The sequence below is a fragment of the Nyctibius grandis genome, chromosome Z, assembly GCF_013368605.1.
Source record: "Nyctibius grandis isolate bNycGra1 chromosome Z, bNycGra1.pri, whole genome shotgun sequence".
NCBI classification, from domain to species: domain Eukaryota; kingdom Metazoa; phylum Chordata; class Aves; order Nyctibiiformes; family Nyctibiidae; genus Nyctibius; species Nyctibius grandis.
This window is the reverse complement of record NC_090695.1, coordinates 56,542,661-56,564,643: the sequence shown is the minus strand read 5'-3', so window position 1 is coordinate 56,564,643 and position 21,983 is coordinate 56,542,661. Positions and strand designations below refer to the sequence as shown.

General features: G+C 37.6%; 1 protein-coding gene across 3 annotated transcripts in view; it reads left to right on the top strand.

Moving 5' to 3' along the window:
• The window catches only part of FER (FER tyrosine kinase), a 221,027-nt gene that overhangs the window by 156,041 nt on the left and 43,003 nt on the right, over nucleotides 1-21,983 (top strand). For 2 of the 3 annotated variants that reach the window (XM_068422476.1, XM_068422477.1), the window contains one exon: nucleotides 18,064-18,187. In XM_068422476.1, the coding sequence (XP_068278577.1) occupies nucleotides 18,064-18,187 (124 nt within the window). Of the gene's footprint in view, nucleotides 1-18,063; nucleotides 18,188-18,762; nucleotides 19,197-21,983 lie in introns of those variants that run through there. The other variant, XM_068422478.1, reaches the window with a different exon arrangement.

Here is a 21,983-nt window from a genome sequence, read left to right as displayed (position 1 = left end):
GATTATTATATTTGTACTTGCGCTAAACTTTTTATTAAAAAGGAGACTAAAAGCAAAGTCCTGGGTTTTAAGGCATACTTTGGTATTCTGCTTCTCCAGACATCTTTGAAGATAAAAATAAATCCTGATCTTTTAACACCTTTATCGTTCTGGTTCAGGATTTTCAGAGCCTAGGACAAGTTGTTGAAACATACTAATACAATTCAAGGAGGAATTAGTGAGAATCTTTTTCTGGTTCCCATGCCTATTTTGCAGTCCAAGTCTATCCAAAAATTCTTCTGTCTCCTGGCTTTGAATTTGCAAGAAGCGTCTTAATTCTTATCCTGTTTTGCTGGTCTCTAAGTCCTCTGGCTAGCTTCCATGCTTGCCTGCCCTCATAAACACTGTACTGTGTTCATGCCATCACGCTTTTCCATATTCTTTTAAACCTTGTCTAGCACCCCATGAGACTGACCAAATCAGCTAGAAACAATAAGGATGCCAGCTCCGAAGAAGCTGGCAGGGGGAAGACAAAACATTTGCTTAGAGAGAAGCAGTGATTCTGATGTTACTGGTTTTCTATTTTCTAATGGCAAGTTTGGAAGAGATTGCCTAGAATAATAATTGTTAGTGCTCTGACTTGGTATTCAATGCTGCCCTTTGAAGAACAGAATATAGCGGCAGGCTTGTTCACTTGCACTCAGCTTTCTCAGTGTCTGCTTTGTCTGTGTTTTGTCTTAAATGTGTTTATGCTTGAAGATGTTTAAGCAGTTTAACTCTGACATTCATTTTAATAACTTAAATTGACATGTTTTAGCTTAGAATTGTATTCTGTAAATATATGGCTGAGAAGGCATGTAATTAATAAGTGTCTGACAGGTTTTTTTCCCTGAGGAAAAAGTTAGAAACAACTCCATAAAATGTGGAATTTCTCCTGTGTTTTCTGAGTTCTATTTAATGTTTGCACTTTTTCTACTGTTTTAATATCCCAAATACATGTAGTCTTTTGAGATTGCTGTGGTGTGGCTCAGTAACGGCTAATTCTGCTTTTCATTCCAAATTCAGATTTCAATTCAGATTCTTAATTTGTTCAAGTGTTAAAAATTTATTTTGAAATGTAACCCTTTTGAAACATAGCAGTAGAGAGGCACTACTCTGTTAGTGAATCTGTCATAAACTCTCTCAACAGAGAAGACTTTTTCCTTTCTTGCAAATGTAAATGGGATTAAAATCTATTAATCTGGATAAAGTCATCAGTGAAAACAATAGAGAAGGTGGCAGATGCATATTTAAGCATCTGTGCATTCATTGTTACATGCAAAAATAACCCAGATGTTGCCAACAGGTAACAGAGAAATAAAGCAAGTTGTCAAAGGGCATTACCCTTGGTAGGTAGATCCCTTTTCTTGGTGAGTGTGTTAACATAACAAGTGACATTGTCATAAAGTAAGAATCACATTGATAAAGACATTTATCAATGTCGCATTGCCAGGATGCGACAAGGAAGGCTAAGGCCCACCTGGAATTAAATCTAGCAAAGGACGTCAAGGACAACAAAAAGGGCTTCTTCAAGTACATCAGCAGCAAAAGGAAGACTAGGGAAAATGTGGGCCCGCTGCTGAATGAGGAGGGTGCCCTGCTGACAGAGGATACACAGGTGGCAGAGTTTCTGAATGCCTTCTTTGCTGCCTTCTTTGCCTCAGTCTTTACTGCTAAGGCTGGCCCTCAGGAATCACAGACCCTGGCTGGAGGTACGAGAGAAAGTCTGGAGAAAGGAAGGCTTTCCCTTGGTCGAGGAAAATCAGGTTAGAGATCATTTAGACAAACTGGACACCTACAAATCCATGGGCCCCAATGGGATGCACCCATGAGTATTGAGGGAGCTGGCAGGTGTTATTGCTAAGTCACTCTCTATCATCTTTGAAAGGTCATGGAGAACAGGAGAGGTGCCTGAGGACTGGAGGAAAGCCAATGTCACTCCAGTTTTCAAAAAGGGCAAGAAGGAGGACCCAGGCAACTACAGGCCAGTCAGCCTCACCTCCATCCCTGGAAAGGTGATGGAACAGCTCATTCTGGATGTCATCTCTAAGCATGTGGAGGAAAAAAAGGTTATCAGGAGTAGTCAACATGTATTCACCAAGGGAAAATCATGCTTGACCAATCTGATGGCCTTCTGTGATGACATGGCTGGCTGGGTGGATGAGGGGAGAGCAGTGGATGTTGTCTACCTTGACTTCAGCAAGGCTTTTGACACTGTCTCGCATAACATCCTCATAGGAAAGCTCAGAAAGTGTGGCTTAGATGAGTGGACAGTGAGGTGGATAGAGAACTGGCTGAATGGCAGAGCTCAGAAGGTTGTGATCAGTGGCGCAGATCTAGTTGAAGGCCTGTAGCTAGTGGTGTTCCCCAGGCGTCAGTAATGGGTCCAGTCTTGTTTAACTTTTTCATCAGTGACCTGTATGAAGGGACAGAGTGTACACTCAGCAAGTTTGCTGATGATACAGAACTGGAAGGAGTGGACGATACACCAGAAGGCTGTGCTGCCACTCAGCGAGACCTGGACAGGCTAGAGAGTTGGGTGGAGAGGAACATAATCAAGTTCAACAAAGGTAAGTGTAGGGTCCTGCACCTGGAGAGGAATAACCCCATGCACGAGTACAGGTTGAGGGTTGACCTGCTGGAAAGCAGCTCTGCAGAGAAGGACCTGGGAGTTCTGGTGGACAAGAAGATAGCCATGAGCCAGCAGTGTGCCCTTGTGGCCAGGAAGGCCAATGGTATCCTGCGGTTCATTAGGAAGAGTGTGGCCAGCAGGTCGAGGGAGGTTATCCTCCCCCTCTACACTGCCCTGGTGAGGCCACACCTGGAGTACTGTGTCCGGTTCTGAACTGGGGTTCAAGAAAGACAAGGAACTACAGGAGAGAGTCCATCAGAGGGCTACAAAGATGATCAGAGGACTGGAGCTCTCTCTTATGAGGAAAGGCTGAGGGAGCTGGGTCTGTTTAGCCTAGAGAAGACTGAGAGGGGATCTTATCAATACTTACAAATACCTAAAGGGTATTTGTCAAGAGGATGGAGCCAGTCCCTTCTCAGTGGTGCCCAGCGACAGGACAAGGGGCAATGGGCACAAACTGAAATATGGGAAGTTCTATCTAAATATGAGGAAAAGCTTCGTTACTTTGAGGGTGACAGAGCACTGGAACAGGCTGCCCAGGGAGGTTGTGGAGTCTCCTTCTCTGGAGATATTCAAAACCCTCCTGGACGTGACACTGTGCGACATGCTGTAGGTGAACCTGCTTTGGCAGGTTGTTCGACTTGATGATCTTCAGAGGTCCCTTCTAACCCTTACCCTTCTGTGATTCTGTGATTTCAAGATGGGTGATGTAGCCAGGATTAACTGAAGTAATAAATAAGGTAGCAGAGCGTGTTGCAGATACATAGCCAAAGTGAAAAGGTAGACGAGAAATTACGTATGTTAATCAAAAAGAACCATCATTTACTTACTACTCACTTACTTGCTGTTGGTCATACTGATCTCACTGTATATGTCCACACAGTGTCAATCCATCATAGATTACTCCAGTACAAAAAGACTTGGTTATCTTTTTCACAATCCACCACCTGTCAAGAAATGAAGAAGTAACTTAATGTAATGCGTATGTGTATCACGTAAATTCTGTTTAAGGGATGCTTATGTGGAAAAACATATCCTATCTCCCTGCTGTTGGCTGAGTTGTTAGGAGCCAGGTGTCTTCTCTTCTCAGTCTTTCCTGCAGGGCCATCATTCTGCAGGTGGGAAGGGGAGGAACATCCTGTAAGCAGAATGTGGTATCTTTTTCTAGAGTTTGTTGGGATGAGGTTGCTCTAGTCCTTCTAGCTTCTCGGACAACATCTAGTGAAAAAACAGTCCTTTAGAGAAAGGAGAAGGCCTGAAAAAACAGAACTTGGGTTTTTTTTGTTACTGTAACCATATTTTTATGACGGTACCATTGATGATGACATGGTCTTAGGATGCTTTATCCACTAAATTGAAAACATAGGAGTAGGAGTCTTAATGATTTTTAAAAATTAAGCTGTGCGTGATTCTTATATCAAGTTAAGGGAGTCCAGTAAACTGGTGAAAGACAATTTCTTCTCAGGACTCAGAGATCATAAAAAATATTTTAACAAAGATGTGTTTTACAGTTGTCTAATAAAATATACCCAGTGACCATCACAAGATAAGCTGCTTTCTTACATTTTAAAGAACGTATATTGTGCAACATGCATTTTATTATAGGAAAAAAGCTACTGGAATGTTTTTTGAAAGAGATGAGTTCTCCTGTTTTCCAGGTTAGTAACTGGTACTATTGCCCGAGTAAAGAGGTATAATAAATAGTTTCTCTGAATAGAGAAGAGCATATTCTGCCAACTGTTTTCTATTCTTTGTGACACACATACCACAGATAAAAATCTCAGTAAGTTGTGATGGCTACCTACTAATAAGAAACCCCCAATCAGTATTCTAAAGAGCGTTATTTAGGAGGTACCTGCTTCTAGTTTGTTTAAGACAGTATTTATTTATTATTGCTTTCTAAAAGCTATTCTTCTAATTGATAAAAAAATAATTAATTAAAATATTACCGTCATATATAAACAGAAGCTAAAATGCATGTAGCAGCAACAATGTCCTTCATATATACATGGAAAGTTACATGTATAGAAGAGACATGACGTAAAACTGCTGTTCAGGAATTTATGATGAGAGTTAACAAAAAATAAAATGAATGATTTTTGAAATCCTAAGCAAATTGTTCTCTCTCTTCAAGTTAGAGTTGTTCTCTCTCTTCAATTGCCAAGTTAGCCATTGAAATTGAGTCAAAGAGTCCTTAATACTTTTTCTTGTAAGCATTATATATATTTGTAAATTAACAGAGATCTCTAGAAAAGTCTTGTTTGCAGGCTTGTTATGCTTGCTAGCTGCTCTGAAAAAGCAATTTAGCAAAGCAGATGGTTTTAAAATGTTGATTTGTGATTGCATAATAAATAAATTTGTAATAACCTTTAAAGCAGTCTTGCAAAGAATTAATTTTATTCTTTCTTACCTAAATGACATTGAAATATTAACTAAAAAGAACTTCTGCCCAGACCCTTACAAGGGCCCAACGCTGAATTACAATTGCTGTGTAATAAACATTAACCTGAATTTTACAGTGGCATAGTTTTTTTCTGTGAATTTTTTGGTAGACTAAGAACTGAGAAAACAACTCGCTTTGTAAATGATCTTTGTATTACAACATTTTGTTAAGGGAGAACTTCTCATAGAGATTTCCTCTTCTCGTTTGGTAGTTATGACTCTTTCTCTGTGACACCTATAGTTACCAGTGTGAAAATATTAAGGCTGTTAAAAAGAAAGAAAATTTGAGGAGTGCAACACCCATGCATTTTTATGCTGATTTTTTGCATGCATTTTGTGTTCCTAATAGAAGTTAGACTTCTGTTTCTCTTTTGCTGTGTGCTTACCTTTGCTCATATTTTCTGATTTCATATTGCTAGCTTCTACTCTTCACATTCTCTCAGGACTCTTAATTTAGGATGGGCCTGAACAATGTATATGTGCATGCCCTGTGCACTCATGTGGTAAGTCAGATGTGCTGGTTTCTAGATGCAGAGCCTCAGGTGAACTCAGCTCCCTGGGCACGTGGTGTGATGTCTTGAGCCAGAGACCAAACAACATGAGATCCAGAATCAGTGTACTTTCTTGTAGAGTTCTTTGCACAGTGAGCCACACCATCTAATTTGGTGAGCATTTGCTAATCATCTGCATAGCATATGCACAGTAAGTGGGATGCATCCAGTGGAAGACTGTTTTAATAGCAAGCTGTTATTTGGATAAGGAGCCTGTAAACTTCATTTATGATCCAGAGCTTTACCTTGCAGCAATACCTGGAGAGAATACAGTGGGTAAAGTCTCCTTACTGATTCTGACTCCAGTGAGGCTACTGAATGGAGAAAAACAGTATTTGAATGCCAGTTTCTTCTTCTGCCTCCGCTGCCCAAGAGCAGATTTCAGATGCTGCCTTAGCACATAGCTAATGAGAACTCTGTGCCAGAAAGGCATGTTTTATTTTACAATACAGTGAAATAAATCTTACAGTAATTGCAATATTAAGTAGTGAATTTTCAATCCTGTATTGAAGGAGTAGAAATTATTTACTTCAGCTCCAGCAAAAGCAGAGTGCAACTCTCAAGTGGATGTATGCTGCCCAGGATTTTCATAGCTTTCAAAAATTCTGCTTAGAAAAAATAAGACTATTTGAACCTGTTAGTATTATGAAGAACTCTGATAATCGTATAGGTTGCTGGAAGTTATTTTCTTTGTAATATTCTTCCTTTTTTCCTTACTACTTTATAATGAATTGTCAGCTAAGATGGTTTGATAAGGTTTGTTGCAAAGGTGGTATTTGATAGAGGTTTTTTTCTGATATCTTCTGATCTAAAAATATGAATACTGCCTTATGTCATAATTTAATACAGTAACTTTTTAGTATTCTGTTGTGATACATTTTAAGTACTCAGTTTATCCTGAGAGAAGTTAAAAGTGAGACCTGCTAATGAATTTAGGGAAAAGAAACCCCTTATGTTGAGATTTGACAAACGCTTGATGTTAATACAGAGCCTTGAGTTTGTAACATACGGACGTGACTAACCTGACTGAAAAGTAATGTAGTAAAGATGGGATTCTAGTCTTAAAATTGTTCAGTGAGGGTTGCTGCATATTTGAGACTGTGAATGCAGTCTGTAGCCTTCACCACAGGAATTTTCTGATGTAGTTAAGCCTTTGTCAGGGATGGTTTCCAGTATGAAGAATGGCAGAACTTTGTGTAAAAGTATGGTTTATAGGACTGTGTAAGAAAGCATGTAACTTTTCTGTGATGCCACATCAATCTTAAAAAATCGAGCATTTTACTCATATTTTCTGGGTTAATTTTTTCATTTTTCTTTGCTCTGTGCCTGTTTTCACAGAGGTTTTTTTGTGCTTTATTCTGCATTGTTGACCTTAAAACTGAAGAAAGAGAAGTAACTATGAGAAGCTGCTTTGATATTCAAAACAGGAAAAGAACAATTTGCCAGTGTCTCTTAAGGCCGCACATGTCACAAGGAGTTTTCATAACAGCTAATTTTTAGCGAATTTAGATGATGATCAGAGAGACTGCCTGTAATATTGCTAGCATTATGTGTAAGCTGGCCGGGGTCCAGCCTGATAACCTGAGACAAATGGACGGAGTGTAGAGAAGATTATCAGGAAAATGGTGAAGGGGTTGACAAAACCTGCTTCCTGTTCTTTTCTCCTTTCAGAGTGAACTCAGCATCTTTTCATGGAAAAAGGAAAAGAAGAAACTAGAATACCCTTCCTCACTACTATCTTCCTGGTCCCAGCTTCTCTCTTAGTGATCATAGATCTTATTATGGTATTTCTACTTTGAGAATAAGGGATTTTAATTCACTGAAACACTCAGGATCACCTAACTCTGTTTCATCTGCTCTTAATTTATCATGCAATCTCCCATGTAATCAAAAACAAATTGCAGGAGTCCCTTCCTAGGTTTAGGGGAAAAAACAAATCAAAATCAAATGTAATCTGCAAGATGCAAAAAGCAATCCCAAGCCACAAAATTCTTTCTTCTCCGTCTTTCTGTTCACTTCAATTTACTTGAATTTAGCTTGCCCTGAAAGGATAATTTAATTTAGAGGTAGGAGCTTTGCATGTTCATGAACTGTGTCTTCTAGAGTGGGGCATTTTGAAGACAGATGTGTAATCTTGTGGTGCAGTTATCATTTCATGCAACTATTTCAACCGTTTATCTTGTAGAACCTTCAAAGGTGCTTCTGTCCCTCCAGCAAAAAGCATCTGCATAGGTTGTCAAGATAAGCACCATCTTATCTTGACACACCTGCATCAGCTCTCTCTGGAAGGGTTTGTCTAATTGACAGTAGATGCAAACATCTTTATAAGTTCCAACGGTTGATTCAAGGTAGTAGAAGGAAGCTTGTAGTCACATTTTTTGTGTCTTACCCCTTTTAGCTGTTGGACTGTTTAATCACAAGCTGATAGCCTACTTTCTGTTTCAGGTTTCTATATACTTAAACACTTTTATAATCAACATAGGTAAAATTACATCTGCAGAAATATTTTGAAAGAATTTCTTTTTGCTAAGTCAGACATTCAGAAATAGACTATTTAAGAATCTGGATTGTCTATTCAGTCTTAATTTAGCTTTAGCTCTAGCATATACGTTATGATAATATAATATGAATATATTATATGTTACTTTACATTACAATATTATGAAAATTAGGTCTCCTTTCTGTACCAGATCATTACCTCATACAGATCTGAACAGTTTTCCAGGAGTTGTTTCTCATCTTCAAATCCATTCTGTAGCCATAGGCCTTATTTAGTCTATTCTGTCAGTGATCTGACACACACCCCTTCCTCGTTGTGCATTTCTGGACATTTTTCACCCTAATGCTATATGCATTGTTGACATTTCTCTGCAATGCTAGTGTGCATTCCTGATACCATCATAGAATTCCTATTTGATAATGGATATATGGTTGCCAAAAAAGCAACCCCCTACTGAACTGGGCACTGAGTTTGTGTTCCTTGTTTTATCCAGGCTCATGCTGACATACATTAGAGTAGGTTTGCTGAACACTTGCAGCTGGAAACAGGTTAAGCTATGCTTTTACATATAAACAGCTATGAAAACATACAGTAATCTAATAGTATGGGAAGGTTGTCTGAATTAGCTTTCAACTATGTATGTTCAGCTTATATCTAGACATGGGTAGCTAGCTTTCAAGGTGGAGTTCAGCAAGGTCGTAACATCCATCTTTGAAATTGGATAAGATAACCTGTTTAGATATGTACTGAATCATTTGGGATGCAAGTTGCCTGTGCCACTGATGCAGAAACAATTCAGAGGTGACAGGTTTTATTAGATCAGGTGCAGCACTGCTTGATTGCAGCTACACTGGCTCCCAGGCACGTTCAGAAAGAGCATAGCTATTTCTGTAGTGCCTGTAACAGGAACTGATAAGCCATCTTAATCCAAGATCTGGGATTACTTCTGCACCCTGTTCGTGCTATCCTACCTGCAGTTAGCTTTGGTCCAGCTTGGCTTACTCACTCTCTTCTGAAATTAAGGTGACTCTGTTGGTGCTTTCTGTATGTTACAGCACTTTTTACTTCCACAGGGCGTGTTAGGTCACAGAAGCATTTGCAAATAAAGCCCAATATTCTTCCTGACCTAGCAGGCCCTCTTTTTGGCCTTTGTTGGAAAAGAGGACTACACGGCATAAAGTGGAGAAATACCTACAGATCCAGTACAGCTGGTGCTGAGGTAGAGCTCATACAACCTACTAAATCTTAACTGACTTTTGTGGAATTACTCATATTTTCTGTATGTAGTGATACTTTAGGCTATAGCACCAAATCACAGCCAACTCCCTGTATTTCTTCTGTTAGTTGCACTGAAGCCAACAAGCCCATTTATAACCAAAGTCTCAGAGATGAGACTGAGGTATGTATAAGTTATTTGTTGATATGATGTACAATATTCATATTATCTGAGCTTTTCTGCTAAATTAATTATCACCTTGTATAAAGGAGAGCTCACGCTGAGAGCAGCGGAAGTGCAAGTACTCTATGGCTTACCTCAGCCTAAGGTTAGCCCTGCTCTCTCAGGTGCAGCTGATTTCATACACAGGCCTGGAATGCTGATTGATACAGAAAAAAATGTTAACTTTTAGTTTCATGTTATGTGATTCATCTGCTGTGTTTTCTACTTTGTATGGTGGTTTTTTTTCTGTTTCCTGGTTCTGGAGGCAGTGACATGTCTATAGACATCATTCAGGTTTTTTTCCAATTCAGAGATCCCTTAAAACTTGTAAGAAAGTTTTGCATGATCTACCCCATTGGCTGTATTGTGCATCCTCAGTAGCTGACTTTTGGCAGCAAATTTCGGAATTGTGTCCTATCTTGCAGTCATATCCTGAATCTTTACTCTACACTGTCAAAAATCAATGCAACAAAAAAAATGGTCAGTCAAATTCTAGACATTCAAATTAGAGATAAGGTGCAGATTTTTAACAGTGATAGTGACAAGACTGGCTTTATTTTCCATTCAGCAGTTCTTTTTTTTTCTCTGGAAGATAGGCTTTAGTCAAATAAGTTACCTGTCTCAATACCCAGCTGTTGCTAAAGCCACCTTCTGTCTACCCTACAGCTTCTCTTCACACAAATATGACCTCTGCCTGTTTCTGTAGTTTTTGTCTCTCTCTTACTTTATCCTTTCCTCTTGCACTCAGCTAAGCTTACAGCTTCCCTTTTTCTTTCTCTACTTCTCTGCAACCTGCCGTGCTTCTGCCTCTGCCAGCTTCTCTCTTTCTGGGCACATCAGACACTCCCTCATGGATTCCTTCTCTCCATGTACGTCCAACTTCACCCTCTTCTCCCCAGCGCTCTTGTAGTACACACGCACATGCACACATACAGACCCCATTTCTTCTTCCTCGCTTCCCTTCTTAGTCTTTTAGATTCACATGTGCCACTGCCTTCCTATTTGCTGCATGGTTTCCAGCTGTGAGGGTACTAAGAGAAGAGGGGGAACAGTCATATTCCTTTGTTGGGGCATAGATGGTGGTGATGAAAAATTCCTTTTGGCTCACAGCTTCTCTGTTTGATGAAACAAGACCAAAGCCCCGCTATACAGTCATCTTTTATTGTAACATTTGAGACTGGAGTTTGATTTTTATGTTTTTAAATATTTTAAGCTTTGATGTTACTATATTATTTTGTCAAGATTGCACAAAAATAGATCAGCAAATAGATGAAACTAGAAAATCTGTTTGAAAACTGAATAAAAACAACCAAACATAAAAAATCAGCAAAGCGTTTGATAGCTGCAAGAATTTCTGTATCCATCTTATTTCTTTAGTTTTATTTGTTGGTATTCCTTCACATTGTTATTCTTGCTTTACCTAGAACAACTTTTAAGTAAAAATATTTATTATGTAATGTGTCTGCATTTAAAAAATGTTCATTGTTTTTCTTCAGATTAAAAAAAACCCTATTCTTCATGTATGTTCTGTTTCACATGGACTATCACTACTTTCTAATCTGGAAGCGTTTAGAAGGCTAGTGATTATTGGTTTTGAAGCATAGTCCAATCATAGGAATTAACGAAACAAAACTGAATGGAAGACATCCTGGGGAAGATGATTTTCCTTTTAGTTAATTTCTGAAGTAGGTTGTATCTACCCACTCATAGTCCTATATCCTCATAGCCACAACACCAAAACACAGAGTCCAAGTAGTCTGGGCAGGATTATTTTGTGCAGCACAGAGGACAAGGGATGCTGGCTATTGATGTCTCACTATGATTTCTGGTTTCTTCTTGACAGATGGTGACAGACTTGGTTTTGGACAGGCTTTTATGCCATTTGGACATAAGTAGTTAATGTGGTAGAATCATTGGCTTCACACTCTAGCTTATTGATCCACCTTAAATCTAAGGCGAGCTTGCTGACCATTGTCAATATTTTCCTTTTTTTTTTTTATTATCATATGTCTATAGTCTATCATCCCGTTTAAAGGAAGTGAAATAGCACATATAATGTGTTGTAACCTTCTTCTCATCTTCATTTTATTGTAGTGTAGTTATTTTGTGCTAATGAGTCATCTCCATCGTGGTCTCATTACAGATCTGCTAAAAAGTTATCTGCATCGCAGTCCTGGTGCAAGCAACGTCTTCTATGTGTTTACCTATTTGTTGCTGCTAATCATGTCCCTGGCTCTCAATGCACACCATTCTTTTAACCCTTGTTTTTTTCTTTAATCTTCATTTTCACATATATGCGTTTCCAATCATACTTCATCACTACCATTGTTAATATTACTATGGCAAAACTTTGCATGTTGATAGCAACCTTTATTTGCTTTGCTTAACAGGAAAAATGGTTTTAACTGGATTTTGCTATAGTACTCTGTAGGCAGTTGAAAAACCTTGGGTTTATTTACGGTTACTATTTAGTAAAATAAAAAAAAAAGTGAAGGCACTGCATTACACACAAATGATTCATTAGTTGAAAAGTGAAGGCACACTATTTTAAGGAAAATGAGTGCTTCAGCATTTCTAAGCCCTTACATTTTCAATAGTTTGTCAAATAGCAGCTTACTTTCTTACAAAAACTTCTAGAATTGCTACAGATGCATGTTTACTATTTTAAATTCATGGTTTTAAGTAGCTGTGTTTGGGTTTGTTTTTGTTGATAATGTATGTGGGATTAAGATACTGGGCAATAAAGAAATTCTAAATTTCTTATGTTAGTCAAAAGACTGACCATATAAATCCTCAAATTTATAAATGATTACAGGTGCAGATAAAGATCATTTCTTTAATATTATAACTTATAAAACAATTACAAATATTGAATCATGGAGCTCCTCTGTGTTAGGTGACCGTTAAGTGCTATGGCCAGAAGCACGCTGCATCTGCATGATTAATGTGTGTATCAATGTGAGAAGAATTAAGTGGAGTCTTTAAACAAACTGCTACTTAACAAGGTAGTTTAATGAAGGAAATTATTCCACTTTATTAAAGCTTATATGTAAATAATAATTATATAATTCCATACCATTCTTAATAATTGCTATTCTTAACAGGTTTATTAATATTTGTATAATTATTATTTATAACATTATTAAAATGTATGATACTATATAGAGTTATATAAATAATGTATATTTATATATCTATATATCAATAAGTGCGAGACTTCCCACCATAATTTCAAAACTATATTTTAATTATGTTCAGTATCGATACTGGCTGTCAGAATAATGCCAAGAGTGCCTAGAACAAGTAGGTAGGTACCATTTTGGGCACCAGCTCAGGAGAACACTGTACTATGTACTCATAGTTGATTCTAAGTGCCATTAAAGTCAGAGATTGCCATAATAAAATATTTTGTAAACTGATTTAACATATTTCGTTGCTGTTTCTTGTTTCTTCTTATAGACCACAGATAGGTTTTTTTTCTCTTTCAAAACATTAGCTTACTTTTGTGTGCACCATTAAGTGAACTGTTTTGTTGCCATAAAATACTACTTAACGTACAGCATAAAGTTTATGCTATAAAGTATGGCCAACACTAGGAGATGCTGATATGTGATATTTTCACTCTCTTAAAATTTCTGCATATGGTGAGAAATAGTTCACATTCACAGTGAAATACATAAAGGGCTGTTTTCAGGAATCCAATTATAGCAGGCTGCTCTCACGTAGCTTCTGCTTATGCACTACATTTTGTCATCTACTTAGCAAAATAATTCTATCGTATTAAGGAAGACACTCCAGTGCTGTTATTTATCCTCCTGTAAACCCAGAACAGACAGTCGATTTCTGCTTGGTGATAATACTATAATGGCCTAATTATTTCTGTAGTACTTGCAGTGTTTGGAGCAGACCTCATTTCCTGGTAGTCTTGTGTGCCATTAACTGGAATAACAGGTAGCCATGTAGAATGCAATGGAAATTCCACATATAAAAGAAAGCATTACTTACTACTCTGTAGTCATTTAGTTTTGTTTCAGTAGTTTCATAGTCTAATTGGTCTATTTATTTCATTTTTATCAACAGCTATTATATTGGAGATAATGCTCTGACACTATGTGCTGCAAATAGTGAATTAGGGCTTTTATATTTAAACTTGTTTTAAGAAGCACACAAAGATATTACGTAGCTACAGTTCTATGCTGAAGGGTTTGTAGTGAAGTCTCTTAACACAGCTTTGAAGGTATTCATGTGGCTGCTTTCCTGTGAAGATGAATAGCTGGAACATTGGCCACAGTAGACAGCAGAAGTCAGAATTTACTAGTAATTCTCTTAGTTAAAGGACAGACACTTAAGCCTATGTTGGTATCACAATGGTGAGAATAATCAGATTTAACCTAAAATGGTATCTTGTACAGAATGAGATGTGTATCACTTTGCTCTTTTACTTTGTCTGCAACTAGCAGTACTTTCAAACCAATATTGAACAGAGTATTTTTGTCATCTCTATGCAAGGACAGATAGAAGAAAACAGAACTGCTAGCGAAAACATACCTTTGCTGATTTTTTTTACTATTGAGACTCTGAGACAGATTAAGATAATTTTATTAAAACTGTGTTTTGATGATAGGCATAAAATACACTGTATACAGCTTCAGGTATACGGTGCTGGTTTTGCTCAAAACTCTAGAAGATCATACAGTACGTGCCAAACACTGAAAATTAGCAAGTCTAAATCACTTCATGATGGCATGACTGGGAGGTTACAAGCTTGTGCTCTGTGAGTTTGACATATTCTGATTTAAGGAACTGAGCATCTTTAAATTCTGTTCAGAAATGAACTGATGAAAATTAGGATCTTAATCTGATTGCCTGAACATCTTAGAAACAAATTTATAACATGTATTATTCCTAATTTTTTAATGGATATGATTAGCTTTTCTTTTGATACCTTGTTATCTTTCGTAGCTTGTTATTTGAGGACAGATTTTTTACTGTTGATTGTGGAGAGCAATAACTCATTTGCACAAAGAATTTATAAGAATTGTGAGGAACATGAATTTAGACTCACAGTGTTATAACACTGTTTCTAAATAGACCTTTCTTACTTAGGACTTATTCCTTCATTTTTAGTATGGCTGTGTGAGAAGGCCTTTTTTTTTTTTTTTTTTTTTTTTTTTTTAGGATGGTCTTATATGTTTTTCTGCAAGCTTCCTTGATTTCCTGTTCTCATTCAAGTAATGCCACAATTTGTCAAGACTGGAAGACTTTCACATTCATAAAGGCATATAATCATACTTACTAATTAAAAGATGATTCCTGCGTACAGAGCAGTGACTTCTTAGTACATAAGCAAAACAATTTTCATCAGCTTGTTTGCATGTCTTGGAGGGGGGAATTGCTTAAAAATTATTGTTAACTGTCTACTGTAACCAGAATAATTCTGTTTACATGTGTAAGAAATGACACATATTTCAACAGAGTGTTTATCTTCCTTCTCTCTGGCAATACCTACTTTTTGCCAGTTACCAGACTACATCAGTAACCTCTCAGATTAAAGGAAAGGTGACCCTTGTGCAGTCCAGTTCGCAATAGGATTCTATTCTTTTGAGATTTCATTAGAATTTAAAATTCAGTGTCCCAAGATTCACCCTGTCAGACTTTGGAGATGTAATGTATGTAACTATCTTTTGTAAAACAGAGGGTATTTCTCGGCTTTAGAGTCAAGGGCATCCAGTCAGCTCTTGATTTTCCATCTGTGTGTTACCCAGCCTGGGAGTAAAGGGCATCGTGGGCTCTGTACGTGCCAGAAGTACTGTTGGTGTACTCAGGATGCAATATTTTCTTGCTCATCTAAGGGATGCTGCTTGGCCCAGCATGAAAGCATTCACTGCGTTCTGAGTAAAAAAGATCACTCGCCTTTTCTTTCATCCTTGCACTTTAAGAATGTGTTCCGGCAGTCTAATTTTAAATACCTAGATGATCCACAGTTTTGGATTGTGTGGTTTATATAAACCCTTTGTTACACTTACAAATTTAAAATAGACCATATATGCTTTAAACAGACTGTGTTTTGCTGTTATATGCACTGCTTTTTAAAAATTGCCAGAAATTCGTCACTGAGGAAAGGATGTATCAGATAATTTTATTCACCTCTTTAATTGGAATCAGACTATTAAGAAAATCAGAGTTCAGTAACTACCAGTGTACTCCATGGGTCAATACTGGGTTCAGTCCTGTTGAACATCTTCATTAATGATCTGGATGATGGGGCAGAGTGCACCCTCAGCAAGTTTGCAGATGCCAAACTGGGAGGAGGGGCCGATATACCTAAGGGTTGTGCTGCCATTCAGAGGGACCTGGACAGGCTGGAGAAATGGGCTGACAGGAACCTTGTGCAGTTTAACAAGGGGAAGTGTGAAGTCCTGCACCTGGGGAAGAACAACCCCAGGCACCAGTACATGCTGGTGGCTGCCCAGCTGGAAAGCAGCTTGTCAGAAAGGGACCTGAGGATTCTGGTGGACACCAAGGGTTGAACATGCACCAGCAATATGTTCTTGTGGCAAAGAAGGCTAATGGTATCCTGGGCTGCATTAGAAGCGTTGCCAGCAAGTCCAGGGGGATGATCTGTCCCCTCTGCTCAGCACTGGTGAGGCCACACCTGGAGTGCTGGGTCCAGTGGTGGGCTCCTCAGTACAAGAAAGACTTGGACATACTGGAGAGAATCTCATAAAGGGCCACCAAGATGATGAAGGGACTGGAGCAGTTCTCCTAAAAGGAAAGGCTAAGAGAGCCAGGACTGTTCAGTCTAGAGAAGAGAAGGCTCAGGGGGATCTCATCAATGTATATAAATACCTGAAGCGGGGGTGCAAAGAGGACAGAACCAGGCTCTTTTCAGTGGTGCCCAGCAACAGGGCCAGAAGCAATGGGCACACACTGAAATGTAGGAGGCTCCTCCTGAACCTCAGGAAACCCTTTTTCACTGTGAGGATGTCCCAGCACTGGCACAAGTTGCCCAGAGAGGTGATGGAGTCTCCGTCCTTGGAGATATGCAAAAGCCATGTGGACATGGTCCTGGAGACCCGGCTGTGGGTGGCCCTGCTTGAGCCAGAGGGATTGGACCAGATGACCTCCAGAGGTCCCTGCCAACCTCCACTATTATATGATTCTGTGAAAACAGAGTGTTTTCTGGCTTTCCTGTAGAGTTACTATGTTTACAAAAAGAGGATTCAAGCAAAATGGAAGCTGTTTTTTATCTATAGTTTACCAGCTGTTTTTCTGAGAGTTTTCACTGAAGGACAGCCCAGTCATATCCTGATCATTTACACTAAAAGAAACCTGATCCCAGGCAAAATGAATAAGCAAAGCAGCTGGCAGTGAAGGTGCTAATTTATTTTACGATTACTCCAGTGTAACATTTGAAGGGCATCACAGTTACACTTTATAACAGCAGGCTTTTTTCTTTAATATTCTCTTATTTTGTTTCTCATAGTATGAAATACAAATAAAATGGCCTTCTAAGAAAATTCTATATGAAACTTTTAATATATTGTGTCTTTTCACATTCCTAAGAAAGGCAGGATATAAAATTGTCTAACAGTGCATTATTTGCAAGAGGGAATTGCTATAGTCAGTTCAGCGCAAAGTGAAGAGAAACAAAGACCAGAGCAGTGGCTGGCTACACACTAGCAAATAAATGTGTGGTGTGGAAAGCTCTACTCTGATCTTTTGTCTTTGCCTGAAACAATAAAATATGTTTTAGAAAAAATCTTTAGTACAGTCATATCAATCAGAACATGGCATTGCAGTGTTTATATAATGTCTCTAATGTCTCCTCTGCTTATCTTTGTCCTAAATCAGTTTTTCAGAAACTTTTTTTGCAAACACAGATTCCTTTTTCGAAAACCTCCATGCTGACCCCTTTGCCTCCTCCTCCAAGGCAGAAGATTGTGAAGTCACAGTAATAGTTGTTTGTCTTCAGTTGCCCGTGTCAAATATGCAGTTAGCATTGCCCAAGAAGTCAAACACTTTGTTACCCCTCCTAACCCATCAGTGTAGAATTGGAGAATCACCAGTTAAAAATCGGTTACTCTCATGTAACTAATAGGAAATAACCTCTTTATTCACAGTTTGTATAAACCCTTACAGCAATCATTCTGTGATTAGAGAAGTATATTTATCACAAATTGTCAATTGTTTTTGTCAACAATTTTCATATGTCTGTATTTAATGTTCACTGGTGGCGATTTTGGGTATGTTAAGCACATGCTGTGCAGTTTTCACTTTTAAGTACCTAGTATTTAAGGAAAGTTAGGGAAATTGCATTTTGAAAGGTGAGTTCCTTCCTTTTTCTTAGGCTAACCTCAAACTGATGGGTTGAGGAGAACGGCTTATAGCTGCACTTTCTTTGGTCTCCGTACCCTTAGTGAGAGATAAATGTGAGTATCCTATCTGTCATGTCTCACTGTCCATCTGTCTATTTTTCTAGGAGGTGATTTCCTGTCCTTTTTAAGAAAAAAGAAGGATGAGCTAAAAACCAAACAGCTGGTGAAATTTTCATTAGATGCTGCTTCTGGTATGGCATATCTTGAATCTAAAAATTGTATACATAGGTAAGGAAGCTATTTTTTCCTCACTATTGTAATTTGATCATTGGAAATGCTAGCTGTTTAAGTGTATATGGTGCTTATTATAAAGAGGAGTGACCCCTATAATTTTAAAAAAAAAAAAGACTACCTTTTTCTGAAAGGAGGTCATTATTGCTTGTCTAATTCAAAACTGGTCTGTTCATTTGGGTAAAAGTAAGGACTACATTATTTGGTCTGTATAGTTTATTGCTATTAATGTAAGTTAATAATGATTTTTCACCATAATAATTTGCATTATAAGGAGCATAATTCATACAGCGACAATGAATCATGGCAAAAAGCAATCTGTGAGGCTTTTGTCCTGTCTGAAATTTACCAGTACTTGCATGGCCAACAAAGAAGTTAAGTTACGTTTGAAGTGTGTTTCAGAAAAATCCACAGGTTTCTCAGATAATAGGGGAGAAAAAAATAGAGTTCTGTATATAAAAATATTAATTGCCTGGACTGCTTTCTCTAAAATATGGAAGATTATCAGGCAGTATGCTTTTAGGGTACCTTATTTCTGTTCTTACCATTCCTTTTTGTTGTTTCTTCTTCAGTTTAACTCTGCCATGGAGCTGCTTCTACTCAGTGTGTATCAAAGGGAATGTACTTATTTTTCACCTATTTTTCTCTCAGAATATCACAGTATATACCTCCTACAATGATATGGCTGAAATGTGAGACATAAACATGATGATAATTCACTTCACAGAAAAATTATGAAGAGCAAGTTTTTATTTGTAATATTGATGACTTCCGCTTTGTGTTGTAGAATATTTGTAGGTGAACTGTGTGCCACTTCACTTACATAATCAACCCATGTCATATATAGCACCATTCTGATGAATGCTATTATTGGAGACCTGAGTGGCGTTTCTCTTAGATTTTTATCAACAGTGAATTGTTCAGTTGCAATCATGCAAGTCAAGAAGTAGATTTATCTTTAAAAACATTGTTCCAACAAGACTAAGCTCAAAGCCTATTTATAAAATCTTACGGTATTATTGTAAGTGTCATTTATGGTTTTTTTGCTCTTTTTTGTGTTCGACTTGATTTAAAGAAGCTTACATAGGATAGTAATCCTATGCTGTTTCTAAAACTTGGAAAATTGTCAATTAACTTGTGTCTCAGAATAGACTTCTGCAAGGTCATGATTCATAAGAAACACTGAAAGAAAAAAACCTAACTGACTATATAAAACTATGGAATATTCCTTTTGGGAAATCCCAGAAAAGTATTGTAAACACCATGGGAAAAAACAGGAATAAGGTCCCAGCATTTTGTCGTGCTAGAATGTGTTTCAGCCTGGCTTTGTTTGCCAAGAAAATAATGACATAAAAATCAGAGCAAGTAATAGCATTAGTGATTTACACTAGCCTCATAAATGCTCTAGTGCTTAATAATTTCTGTAGCTGTCAGATCAATATTAAATCAGAAGTGCCTGTTTAGAACTCCTGTGTTCTTAGAAAATAAAACCAAGGGGAAAAGTAATAGCTGAATAACTAATATTTATTAGAACTATATTGTGTACTGTCTTAGTTGGTAATTGCAGTTGCTGAAAAAGAGTACAGTATTTATTTATTAAATGATAGTGTGATGCCTGCAAAATATAAATAATTTTAGAAACAATTATTTTTGGAGAAGTGCTATCCCTACCTCCCCCTCCCCTTTTTTTTTTTTCAACTCTGGAAAAAGGCTATCCCTGCTCATGTATGTGGATTAGTACTGTTCTACCTACTGTAGATGGCAATGTGGCTTCAGTGTATCTCCGAAAGATGCACTGGCAGTTAGCAGTGAACAGGAAGAGCTTTTGTCAAGGTGCGTTTACAAAGCTAATAGTGATTCAGAAAATATATTTCAGAGAAAGCATATATGTAGCAATGTCTTGCCATATGAAGATTTCATTCTTTCATTTTTTTCCATTGGAAAGCTGAATTCAAATGGGTCATATAGATCTCAAGTCAGGAAAAAGAGCTGTAATCTAATCTGTTTTCTTAGTGCCATAGACTTGCCAATGCACACAGCCTGGGTTACACATACTATGGTACAAGTAGGGAAAAAGTTCTTTCCCTCTGTTTACTTTTAACTTTCAAAATCTTCACAAAATGTGTTAATTATTATCACAGATTGTCACAGGAGGTTATCAGAGAGGGCTACCACTTTCCTTAAAGGCAGAAACAAATTTTTTAGTAAACCTATCCTGAAGAAAACTACAGTTTTAAAGTGCAACCAAGCAAGCAAACAGTATCTTCAGGAAAACTGCTGACTTCTGTGAAACACACATGTTAATATATCAAAATACGCATTTTCAGTATTATTTTACCAATCTGATTTTCTGGGATATTCAAGATTATTTTGGGATTTATGTGGTTGGCATAATATGCATTTATTATATTTATGAGATAGTTCTTCTGAAATTGACAGGTAAACATAATGAAAATTTCTAAATCAGGAGAACCACCAACCAAGTTTAGTGACTTTAGCAGTAATGATAAAGGCACTTCTGGGTCGGGGTTTTTTGAATTACTAATAAAGGTTAATTGGCAAGTGCTTACTCTAGGAAAGCAGCTCATGAAGTTTTAAAATGTGTTTTACCAAAGGCTAAACTACATTTTAGTAGGATTAGCATACGTAAAATTTTTCTAGGTCTGTTCCCTGTTTGAGGAATTTGAGCATTTATCTGGGTTTTCTGGGTGCCCTGGAAGATGGATGGAGATACGTCTGTCTAGAAAGCCTGTCTGCCACAGAAGCACAGAGCATCTGTTGCTTGCTGGGTACTTCCAACCTGTTGCTCACTGGTGGGTGCAACAGGCTTGGTGCTGTGCTGCAAATACACTAAAAAAGGGAATGACAGGCTAGCAGGGAAAAGTCAAACTGTCTAGTGCTTTGTAAGCAACCTCGTAGGTGTTCAGGACTCAGAACCCCACTGGAGTTTCAGCCTCTCCTTACCCAAGCACTGAATGTGCATCTGTGTGACTGCATGATCCGTACAAGGAATTTGGGAGCCTTTGTTCCCTCCTTTTTAGGTCAGGTAAGACAAATTAGTCACAGGTAAATTTAATGTTGAGAGCATGTAGATTAGAATGGAACAATTTAATTCATAGTAGGAAGAAGATTTAGCACTATGTTAAAAGAATAGTAATTTTTTTGAAAGAACAATAAACTTGTTCTTTTTTGTCGGAAACTTCATCAACTGGAAGTGATTCGCAGGTAAAAAGGAGGTAAGAAAATTAACTAGAGAGAAAATGGACTAAGCAGCGGAATGTTTTTTTTATTTTGTTTAAAAGTCCATAGGCTTTGATTACTATTACTTAAGAAGGATCAGTAATATGTAATTAGAAATAGTTATGTAGGTTACAGCAAAATAAAATTGTTTTGCTTCAAGCTGTTGTTTTACTGCAGTATTCTATTTGTTGTTTTAAAGATTTGTTCAGAATCCTCACATGTTTTCTTAGTAGTTTAGGTGACCATAACTTAGTACCATGTGCATTTCAGTTGCTGTTAATGTGAAACTAAAGGCTACTTAGCAGTTTATTAAAATTATTTTTAATGCCAATTTTTCTTTGTAGCTGCACTAGCTATACTTAGCCTTTATATTTTAAAATTCTACCTAAATCTGTATTGGCTTTCTGAAATTGCTGTTTGAGTTATACTTTGACTTAGACTTTCAGTAGTGGGGCCAGTGCAACAACTAATCTGCTCTTTGTTTTCTCTTTTTATGTGTGCTATGTTGTTTCAGTAGGTGCCAATATAAAGTTAAAATGAGTCAGACTTAGAA